The 12,184-nt window shown below is 31.6% G+C and overlaps 2 protein-coding genes across 2 annotated transcripts in view; one reads left to right on the top strand and one right to left on the bottom strand.

Annotated features, from left to right (window-relative positions):
• LOC121122371 (uncharacterized) overlaps positions 1 to 6,891 on the top strand; it is a 45,759-nt gene extending 38,868 nt beyond the window's left edge. Inside the window, exons 3-4 of the mRNA XM_040717343.2 lie at positions 4,256 to 4,472; positions 5,963 to 6,891. Coding sequence (XP_040573277.1) covers positions 4,256 to 4,472; positions 5,963 to 6,780 — 1,035 coding nt within the window. The 3' untranslated portion in view covers positions 6,781 to 6,891. The remainder of the gene's footprint in view (positions 1 to 4,255; positions 4,473 to 5,962) is intronic.
• Positions 6,833 to 12,184, bottom strand: LOC121122370 (uncharacterized). The gene is made up of 3 exons (XM_040717342.2): positions 9,610 to 12,184; positions 9,097 to 9,436; positions 6,833 to 7,466 (listed from the first exon to the last, which is right to left on the bottom strand). Exons 1-3 carry the CDS (start codon positions 10,043 to 10,045, stop codon positions 6,980 to 6,982), a joined length of 1,263 nt encoding a protein of 420 aa, XP_040573276.1. The 5' UTR covers positions 10,046 to 12,184; the 3' UTR covers positions 6,833 to 6,979.

Below are 12,184 nucleotides of genomic sequence, written 5' to 3'. Positions count from 1 at the left end.
ATGGAATAAATGTTGAAAAGGCTTCTGATATTTTCAAAAGTTTATGTCTTTGATTTGGTCTTTCTCTCTTTATATTTTACTTATTTGAAAGTCGACATTCATATGTTTGTCCCAAAAAAATGCGACATTTCATGAATTGTATAAAAAAAGTCCGAGAAAAGGATATGAAAAAAGTACATGTCCTTGGAAAGAGAACGGTTTGTCGCCCTAAACCATTAAAACAAAAAAGGGGGAACGCTTTTGTTATTTTGAGTAGATTTCTTGTCTTACCGATACATTTTTATCACGCAAGATGTCGCTTTTTTATATCACAGAATCATATCACTTTATCATTGTCCTGTCCTTTTCCCTCGTGACGCATGCAACATTTTCTTCAAGTCACAGAATTAACCATGTTGATTCAGTTAAAAGGGTGAGTTAATGGAGGATTCGCTGTTGAGTGTTGAGTAACTTTCAAGTATACTCAACAACAGCTACATTTAAACAAAATACATTGGCAAAAACATTGCGCAAGTGATCTTCGTCTTGCCACTAGGGTTATAGCTTTTGATGCGTGATTAATTTTTAAGCTGTGGACAATTCCTTACAATTTTTGGATGTTAATTCCATAGTTGGCAAGAATTTTCCAACGACTTCCATCGGATTTTGTACATATTTTCTGTTTCTTTCGAAGAAAAGGTTCCGTGATACAATTAAGTATACCATTTAATATAACTCTTACTATAACTGTATTATAGAAAACTACTTTTCTTTAATAGATAATAATATTCTTTAAAGTATCTCATATTATTAAATTTTAATAAGGGAGAAGGAATGAAATACTACTTTGAATGCATTTGTCATTTAATGTAATTACATTATTACTTAAGCAATGGCTTATATAATTTCGAGTATAAATGCATAAATCATGTGTAATATAAAAGGGATTTGCGCAGATATAACGAGCAATACATATTTCACAATTATAGATTATTTTATTTGCATATGAGATAGGATTTTAGCATCATGGAACATTTATTATAGATTGCAAATAAAAGCCCTTATTTTTATATCCTCACTAATTTTTCAAGGTCTCAATCTCGACCTTTTAAAGCTTGTTCTTGGTCTCGACTCCAAAGTAATTAGATTATAACTACGAACAGATGTTGAGCTTTATTTATGCTTATTTTTGGAAGGAAAGGTTTTGATATAGGTACAATGTAGGGAACGACGTGTCTTACGTTAAAATAAATATTTGAGATGAAGATTTGATCTTTTAGAAATTAATATTTATAAATAACATTAATATATACAAGAACTAAAAATAATCTCGACTCGTTTTGCTTGTATATTTTTGCACAAGTTATAATATTTTTATTCATATTTTACTCATGATTTAGAAAAATTATCATTAAGGTTATTCATTATTTAGAAAAAAAAATTAATAAAATTATGTTATATTACAAAAGTCAAAAAGTGTGTTATCTCTATAGTAACATATATGCACTTAACAATTTCTTTTGATATAGTAAAATCTTGTAAGAAATTATTTAATCAAATACATATAGTTATAAAAAATATATAAACTTTTTATTAGTAGAATCAACGCCTTTTCATGAATATTAGTATTCCTCGTATACACAAAAGCAAGGGATAATTATTATTTTAACAAAACTATTTGGATGCCATTAAGTTTATTCTCTACCGAATTATCATCAATTCTTATGAGCAAATGACAGGTATAAATCCTTTGGAGTTGCCGTAAAAAGTGCTTAAAGTTGTAAACATTCATCGTCACAATGAAATAATAAGAAGTTGATTTATTTTATTTGAAATAAAGCATCATAAATCTAATGGAGCTTTGAAACTATATCTAAAATTCTTTTAGTATTTTCATGCCAACACCCTCGACCACACCTTTTGTGTACATGTCGAGAAAAAGGGCTGCAGTGTCCTTCATCCAAACGCTTAGACCCTCAAAGTCACTTTCATCCAGCACTGGGACGCCATGTGAGAGATTATATTTGCAGATGGTGCCAAGGCTTCCACCGCCGCCTGGAAGCCATATTGACTCTAAGGGAGGTTACATTAATGATTAAGAGAGCACAGACACATATATTTATACTATTAATTTTGATGAAATTCTATTGTTAAATTATTTCTTGTTGAAGTTTAAAATTCAAAGTGTTCAGATTTTAATTGACCACTCGGTATATTATGTTTTCCATTTAAGATGCACCTAATAAATTGATCACATTATCAAGACAAAACTTATTGCAGTATGAAAATGAATAGACTTGCATTGACATAAATTTTTTGTTAAAATTTATGAATGAGTAATCGTATATTTTATATTGCACGAGGAACGGTTTTACAATAAATCAAATTTAATATGAATTTATCTTTTACTATTCGAAAAATTGATATGAGTCGCATTTGTTACGAATAAAAGGAAACAACAGCTTAATTTATTTTCGTAATGAGTTATTCCACATCAAATTTAAAAACTAAGAATTTGATTAAATTTAGTACACTTGTTTATTTTTACATTTAAAATTAAACTCTAATTTTTGTTTCTAATTAGATAATTGGCTCCCGAAGTATAAAATCCTATATTTTTTCAATCAAAAGTAATACGAACTTCATTGTATTTCTACTCGTTTTAAGGTCACAAACATATATTAAGGCATTTAACTTTAAATTTGAACTTGGGGATCAAATTTTATCTTAAATAGCCCTGTGAACATAACGCAAAAATGAACAGCGTTCCATGGAACGTGCACTCAATGAACAGAACATATATATTTTTTTTTTTTAACGTTGAACTCTAAAAATAAGATTTTAGCGTTCCGTTCCAATAGCTCTTACATAAAAATCTAGAAATCAAAGTTTATATATTTTTTTTTACTTTTTTAAAAATGATTTAAAGGGATGATAAAGCAAAGACGAACGCCCGATTATTATATTAAAAAATCTTGAAATCTAGTTCTCAAATGAAGGCTCCATGAGACTATTTAAGTAGAAGTCGCGATGTACTGTCGTACAGTGTACCAAGACGTGCAAAATGGATGTACCACTAATCAATGTGAGTAAACTGTTGGTCCTCTTGAGTCTCAGTTAAGTCAGATGTGATAAATTACTTAAGTACATTTATTAAGCACACAATGACAGATATTATTTATGAATTTGATCTCCATTGATCTCAATGACAGCCTTCAAGCCGCCACCTACTTTGGCAAAGTAGTCATGAGCTTCCACTGCTTCTGTACAGAGGAATTCAGGTCAATGGATGGGATGCCCGTCCAACCGTCTTGGACACGTGGCGGAGGTCTTCAGAATAATCTTAAAAACAAACAAACCGATTGTTCTGCTCGTTGAAGACGGGGTCGACAGTGAATTTTTTTTTATCCAAGAAGAAGATCACACAGTTCCCATAATGCTTCAGGTTGTTAAGGAGGCGTTTGGTCCACTCCAAACGGATATCTTGTTACTGTCGAGTAATTAATTATCTTTCCACGTAACTCTTGGACTTTCCCTCTGGCGGGCTTGACCGCCCTGGACACGGTGGAGGGAGGTGCTAAATTCATTTTGGCAAATTTGGTCATAACAAAGTAAAATCAAACTCGTTTTTAAGCTATGAATGTTCCTACAAGTAATTAAACAATAGAAAGGATATAAAACTTCGTTTTGGCGATATTTTAATTTGAATTAATAATGAAATGCATTTTATTATACAAATAGTGTGAAACCTGATGGGATGAAAATGGTCTTCTTTTTTTTTTTTTTTTTAGCAATTTCATAAAAATGACACTTATTATAAATTTTCTTATCTTACAATCCAATCAACTTGAATAAATACAAAATTAGGGAATATCTCCCTAGCGCCGGAATGCATTTTAAAGTTGGGGGGGCAAATTATAAAATAGTGACGTCATAATTTTGTCCTCTTTACAGAATTTCTAAGAAATTTCTTTGTATAAGGGACAAAAAAAATTCCCAAAAATTTTAGATCTAAAATTTTTTGAAAGGTATAAAATTTGAACACATAATTATTTTTATGTTATTTCAGAAAATGATTATAGTCTGTGAAAATAGTTTTCAATATAATATGTTTCAAAGAAATACAAATGGTGGTCTATAATTCAGAGGAGTAATTTTAAAATAGAATGTTTGTTTATTTTTGCATTCCGTCTTAATTTTTTTGTTATATCATGATGTTAAGTAAGAATATATGATTTTAATAATTAAATGATATGATATATTGTTTCTCTCTTAGGTGTATCATATGTGTACGGAACGAGGAGGAAAACAATCCTTTCTTTGTCCTCCAAGAACAAGATTTAATCAAAAAACATTAGTTTGTGATTTCCGGAGGAAAGTTAAATGTACGGATTCTTCTGATTTTTTCCATAAAAATGTTGTGCTAGAAGAAAAGCCCAAGAAAAAAGTCGTCAAAAATACTCGCGGAAATAAGGGAAAGTTATTTAACTCACGTAAGAAAACATTGTTTACACATATTCTTTGAGCATTAGCAAAATAGGTGTTGTTGATTTTTTACATACTCGTTGATATGTTTTATTTTATTCAAAAATGAGGGGCTTCCGATGGTTGTTATTTAGGATGGGGTCTGCCTTTTGGAATTTTTTTGAAGGAAAATCTAATTTTTTGGGAAAAAATTGAATAATAAATTTTTTGGAAAAAAATGTAGAGAAGGATGTAGAAAGAGATACAAGGAGAAGAGGCGAGAGAGATACATATAATGAATGAAGGGAAAATAGATTTTATTTAAATCAAAAACAGTTTCTTAATGACCGAGGCCAAAAAATATTATAAAACATGGTTGGTTATTTTATACTTCTATTAGCTAATTTTCAGACTGATACGTTCGACTGTTTAGGATTCCATATGTGATAACACCAAAACTATCTTATAAATATATATAATATTCAATACTGGCAGATGTTGAATAGAAACAAAGAATGAAGGTAGAAGAAAAGAGAAAAGGGAGAGAGAGATAGAACAAGAAAAGGAAATTGAGATGTACTTTGGTCAAAAGCAGGCACATAATGACCTCAGAGGCCCAAAAAAAAATATCATATCAACATGCTTGTTTATTTTATACGTCTATTTGCTGAAATTTCAGACTGATATCTTCGACTGTTTTGGATTCCATGTGTGATAACATCAAAAACATACTTATAAATAAGATTAACCTATATTTGTAATTTCTAATGAAAAATGCATCGTGTAGAATGCATTTTTCCTTTTGACCTATAGATTTTTTTCTTCCCTGTGCTCAATTTACCTTCTTAATTCCTTTAGAAAAGGTATTATTGGAGGTTGTACAGTCATTAGTGTTGCTACGTTCCTTAATTAGGACTAAAGACCTTATCTAAACTATTCTGTTACATAATATGAATATGCCATTTTCTTAAAATTTGTCTCATATATCTTATTTGGCTTACTAAACCGTAGACATTATTAGGAAAAATTCAAGGACCCTGTTAGATCGACTGACATTCCTAAGGACAAATAAGACCGATCCTAAAACTTTCGAGGACTAGACCAAATAAACAAGGTCCTACACAACACTAAAAGTAATATTAATTGCAATCTTAATGTCTCTAGCGAGTAACAAAATTTTCATATTTGGAGAAATGTTGATCACGTGGTCTCCGTTTTGCCACTTGGTTTCAATGTACATATCTAATAATTAATTTCAAAATTATAATTCAGAATTGATAACAGGAAAAATACCAAAGGCTCTAGTTATACTCTCTTTTTTTGCTTTGTTTCCAAATTATTTAAATCCTTATTGAGTGTCGAGGTTGTAAGGATATAAAAAAGCTCGACGTCTAACTAATTTTCAATTTAATATTTTGTACGCTTCAAATGTCTTAACACATATTTTTTTTGTAAACTTTTCTGAGCATTAAATTCTTAATTTCTCTTACTAATATTGATGACAAATTTTTACTTCTAGGTGGAAGAAACATTCAAAAAAGACCTCGTCTCAACCGTCATTTTGAAAAATTAGGCCTTGTGGAGAAAAAGCCTCAGTACATTAAAACTCATGGAAATGGACAAATGAATTTCGCACCACTTTTCAAGGAGCGAAATCGCCATAACCTTGCACGAATCCTTGATGTGTCATCTACATTCAAACATACACAAACCAAGAAACAGGATTCATTTTCCATAAATGATCTTAAAAATCAGGAAGTCGCTCTCGACATTTCTAAAAAACAGAAGAAGCAGAATTCTCCAATAATACATGTAACGCCAGCCAAAAGCCCCAAATTACAATTACTTATCGCCCAAGATGCAGGCGAGTCTTTGGCTAAACTACGTCAGGATCCTGAACAACCCTCGCAGGAACTTTTACCTCCTCCCCCTCCATCTGTGAACCCATTTCAAATTGTGGGTCATGTTATGAGTTCAAAAGAGCTTATTTCATTTCCTGACTCTCCAATGGTCAATATATCAGTTACATCTGATGCTCATCTTGGGGGAGGAGATCCACTTCCAAGTGTTGTTGGAAATGGACGGGCATCAAACGAAGAGCCACATTTAGTTGGCAAAAATGCTTTAGGCTTACCTCTACAACTCAAAAAAGTTTCCCAAAACAGAAGTCCTCCTCTCATATGGGTCTCTCCTGCTAGTTTGGCCAGATCACCAATGGTGAGTTTGAGAAGGTTATGGGATCGAGATTTTCCTATTCGACGCACTCTTACTATGTCATTTCCTGACACAAAACGACGGGAAGTTCTTGGACTTGCATCCTCAAATAACTCCTTATAATTAGGAATATAAACATTGAAAGACTTATTCAAATAAAATGTGACCATAATGATTATATTATTTAGTATTAATGTCAAATACATTTATTTAAAGGTATGTTTAAATATTGAATACATGTTTGTTTTTTTAAATTTATAAAATTGACAACATGTAACATGAAATATGAGTTTTTATATTTAAAAAAAAAAAGAATTTTATTTTATAACGACTCCGTACTAATTGACCGCTTAAGTGACTCATTTTTATATCTCAGAGACTCTACTTCGTAGACAGGCTTATAATTTCGATTTAAACTATAAAAAACAGGATATTTTATATTAAAATCATAAGACTTTGTCCCTTTTTCTATTCGAGATAATGAACTAGAACTGACGAGGTCGACTATTGGGTCAACATGAATGGTATTTGATTTATCTGATCCCAGCGAAGAGAGTGAGTCCAGGCTTTTAGATCGCTTTAAATTTTTTTCCATGGAAAGTTGTTTGTTTGGATTAAGAACTTGCATTGGATCTGGCGGAGAATGAATGATCTCACTCTCTGAAGATGATGATACTCGGACACAGTGCTGTATTTTAGTATTGTTTCGTTGGTCAGAATTAGGTGGTAAATTTGTTATTCCATCATGTTCATCGGAATATTCTTCGGTACTTAGCTCTTGTATGGTATAAGGTATTATACGTTGATATCTGAAAAGATCAATAAGATTATTTGTAGTAGAGCTAGACTCATGGCCTTTGCCACGGGTGAGTGGGGTGCCTTTATTTCATATTTGATTACATAAAAGTTACTTTTTTTTTAAATAAAAGGCCGTTTCTAAAATAGAAAGAAATATTACTTTATAAAAAAGCCCCATAAAATTAGATATGGCACCATTAGTTAAAAAGGCTTGGCCTTTCCTAAAAAAAATCCTTCTAAAAATAAAATAAAGTAATTTGTCTAAAAATAAAACAAGGTATTTTTTCTAAAAATGAAACAAAAATGCTATTTCATAAATATTATTAAATTATTTATTTAGAAGTTCCAGATATATTATTTTCAAATCAAAATGTAATTTCATTTATAATTAGATAAATGGAATGTCCGACTGGAAACTTGGAAGAAAAAAGTATCCATCCCCTCCTTCCTGTATACACACAAAAAGAGAAATCTAAGCTACAGTTCTGATAACACTGTGTAACAAAATTTAGATCGTGTACAAAGTTAAAAGGTTAAATATAAAACATGGGATGAAAAGCTCGGACTTCACACATAGATGGCGCAATTTTTTATTATCTAACTCATTTTCTGTTAGTATTAACCGTCAAAAGATAGCTGTCGAAATTTTAGGTCAATCAGTTTTTTAGTTAGTTAGTTTTTGTGCTAAGTGCGACACTACCTTTGTTATTTTTAATTTTAGAATGTTTTTTGCTCGGGAGAAAATACCTTTTCAGCTAAGCAATGGCTTGAAAAGTGTTTTGTCGACTCTGCTCCATAAGGCAAATAAAAAGAAGAAGAATTATTTTCAAAAAAGCCAATTTTAAACAAAAAAAAAGTGTTTTTTTGTTAAGGCCCGGACTTTTCCGACCATATGTTAGCCTTCTTCATTCTACCTATTTTAAATCATTAGCTTCCAGGTTGAGATTTGTGTGCAGAAACTTCCTATTTTATATTGTGCGGTAATCAAGCTCTAGAACTAGTATCAAGGCGGGCGTTGTTTTGTTCAGAGGTGAGATATTAAAACTTTCTTAGAAATAGAGTCCATTGCTTTTATGCGTTGGAGTAGTGAGGAACGAGCGTTTGTGTCAAAAAATAAATAATGGCAAATAATTATTTGACATAATGTTTTATACAATTAAACTAATGGCAATTAGTTCTTATGGAGTTTTATGAGTGCCATTGGCTGAATGCCTTAGTTTTCAAAAAAATTGCAAAATTTCAAATAAACGCGAATAACTAAAGGGATAATGATGATAGAGAGCTAAAATCAGTGGCATAAGATTTGTTGCAATGTAATAATCCTTTAACCCCTTAAAAATCTTTTTGGAATTTGCAATAACTAGTTATGTAATCAAATTTAAATTTATAGATCTGTTATTTCATTCTCGAGGAGAGAACATCTAAGTAGAACGTGGCTCATGAAAAACAGAGTCTAAGAGTTAGGATTTATTTGGAAAAGTTATCTCCTATATTATCAATGTAATGTTCGTCTGTCTGTCGACGTATAAGAACCCCGAGTAATTCAGGGTACTACCGCTGGTTGTGTAATAAAGTTAATATCTCATATCTTAATACTAAAATGTAGGACTTTTGTTTTTGAATTAACAAAAAATAACTTACCCAGAGCTCAATGACATTTGCTTAGTAGTTCTTCCATTATCTTCTTCACTATCAACTTCACTCGAAGATGAAGTCGATGAGCTTTCACTAACGAAAGATACTTCCCTTAAAACTTGAGGGGCCATCATTTCATTAGTTATGTCTTTGTCCCATTCCACCAAAAACGTCTTTTTACGGATATTTGGAGGTGAAAATTTAAGACTAGGTAGTTCCTCAATGCTATCCGATGAAGAAGACTCAGCTCCTACAAGGATCTTTTTAGTATCTTTATTGTTCTTTGTTGAATCGCCATTTTCTTCTAATATGTTTTTGGATTTGATGCTCAGTTCTTGTATAGAATCTTTATCAAAATTTTGAAAATAGTAAGTCAAATTATGTAGATAATAATATCTTGTCTTGAGTGTGCAAAAATAGGTTCAAATTTAAATTCTAATATTTTTGTACTTAACTTTTTTTGTATAAATTTTTAATATAAAAAGGGCAAATCCAAATAGGATGCCCGACTTTCCCTACCTTTGGTTTCTTTCTCCTCGATTCTTGATTTTCCGAGGCTGTTATAATCATGCTCCATATATTTTAACCCACTTGCTTCATCTAAGGAATATTTTATATCCCTTGGAGCATTTATATCAACAGTCTTTATAAGTTTAAAATTGGAATGATCTGGAGTAGAATTCAATGTTTGTAAGGGTGATGTTTCCATTTGCATTTTAATTTGGGACAGAGGAACATATTTTGTTGACATTTTGGTTACATCCCTGTACATTTTCGGATAAGATAAGTTATCAACATGAGTGGGATTAGGTAGACTTTTGCTTTCAGTGCCAGGTTTTGTTTTTGAAACAAGTTTTGGGCTACTAGAGGAAGAATCGGATGACGAGGAACTAGACAGTGTTCTTGGAATACATTGTTTTATTTCAGTAGTAGAAAAATCATCCTTTAATTTCATTTCGGTAACGTGATTATTTGTTGCTTGGATATTTGTGAATGATTGAGGTGAAGTATCGTACTTTTTGGGTAAAGGTTTGGTGTCAATCTGAATTGGATGAGTTAGACTTCCGAATGAATGTACATTGTTTGTAGGGCTATTTTTGTTTTTGAAACAAGTTTTGGGCTGTCAGAGGAAGAATCGGATGATGAGGAACTAGAAAGTGTTCTTGGAATGCATTGCTTTATTTCAGTAGTAGAAAAATCATCGTTCAATTGGATTTCGTGAATGTTATTATTTATCGCTTGCATATTTGTGAATGATTGAGTTGCAGTATCGTTATTTTTGGGTAAAGGTTTGGTGTCGATCTGAATAGGATGAGTTAAACTTCCGAATGAATGTACATTGTTTGGAGGGCTACTTTTTGTTTTAAAACCAAGTTTTGGGCTGTCAGAAGAAGAATCGGATGATGAGGAACTAGAAAGTGTTCTTGGAATGCATTGCTTTATTTCAGTAGTAGAAAAATCATCATTCAATTGGATTTCGTGAATGTAATTATTTATCGCTTGCATATTTGTGAATGATTGAGGTGCAGTATCGTTATTTTTGGGTAAAGGTTTGGTGTCGATCTGAATAGGATGAGTTAAACTTCCGAATGAATGTACATTGTTTGGAGGGCTACTTTTTGTTTTCGAACCAAGTTTTGGGCTGTCAGAGGAAGAATCGGATGATGAAGAACTAGAAAGTGTTCTTGGAATACATTGCTTCATTTCAGTAGTAGAAAAATCATCTTTTGATATCATTTTTTTATTAATGAATTGTTTTGTCTGTTGGATATTTGTGAATGTTTGAGGTGTAGTGTCTTCATTTTTTGGTAGAGGTTGAGTGTCGATATGCGTAGAATTAGTTAGACTTTCAAATGAATGCACATTACTTGAAGGTATAATTTTTGTGTATAATGGGTATTTTTGGCTTTCATCTGACGAATCGGATGATGAGGAACTAGAAATTGTTACTGGAATAATTTGTTTTATTTCAGTTGTAGATAAAGTAGCATTTGTTTTCATTTCATATTTAGGATTTGCTGATATTTTTGGGTCTGATGGAGTATAGATTTTCTCGATGAATGATGAATCATTATTTGTATCCGAAGAATATCCAGGAATATATCCTATAGGTTCGTCGGTTTCGACTTTTTTGCTAACACTGCCTTCTTTAAAATTCTGAAAATGAATTGAATATGTGGATGTCTCAGAAATAATAGACATGTCTTTATTCAAATCGGAGATGTTTGTTACATTTTCCAGATCAGACATGTCCTTTTCAGTGTCGGTTGATGAATAGTAGTATACTGGTTTGCACATTTTTAACTTACCTTCAACTTTATTATAATTTTGATTACCATCCATTCGTGTACCAGAGATAATAGATTCATCTATACTATCATTGAAAGTATCTTTGTTGTCTCTCAGAGTAGAGGTTACCATTCCTTCATCTGTAATACTGAATCCACCATCCACACTCTCATATTTATTTTCAAGATTCCCTTTTTCATCAGGGTAATACTTTTTAATATTATTAGGGCTTGACATATCCTTGCTTTTAAAATTTAGGCGGACAAACTCAGGATCTCCAATGCTAGCTAAGTCACTCTCAGAGCTGTCTGAGTGCACAATTTTGATTTTTCTTGGAAGAGTATCTCGAGCAATAATAGTACGTTCACTCGTATCTGAATCCAGTCTTTTATTCAATTTTTTGTCATTAGAAACATCAGATAAACTAGATGCAGATGATATATTTAATTTATTCTTTGAACTTTCTGCAATTAAATCAGGTTCAATATTATTCAAAGGGGTTATTATTTCTGGAACATTTTTCAAATTCCGTTTTTGAGAAGGTTTCTGTAGTATTCCATATTCCAACAATTCATTCGACGAATTGGATAATGGGGTTGAATTCTTTGGATGGAATGGTTGATTGATTTGATTCATGTGGTTTTCGGAAGAAGTTGGATCATCATAAATAAATCCATCGGAAGGGGAAATACGGAGAACTTTTGCTTTAGATATCGACGGTGGTTTAGGAGCAACTTTCTTCTTTTTAAGATGGCTATTATCACTTATAGCATTAAAAAAATCCTGTTCTTCCTGAAGTCTTTCC

Source organism: Lepeophtheirus salmonis, chromosome 8, assembly GCF_016086655.4.
Source record: "Lepeophtheirus salmonis chromosome 8, UVic_Lsal_1.4, whole genome shotgun sequence".
Taxonomy (NCBI): Eukaryota; Metazoa; Arthropoda; class Copepoda; order Siphonostomatoida; family Caligidae; genus Lepeophtheirus; species Lepeophtheirus salmonis.
This window is presented reverse-complemented; position numbering and strand designations above follow the sequence as displayed.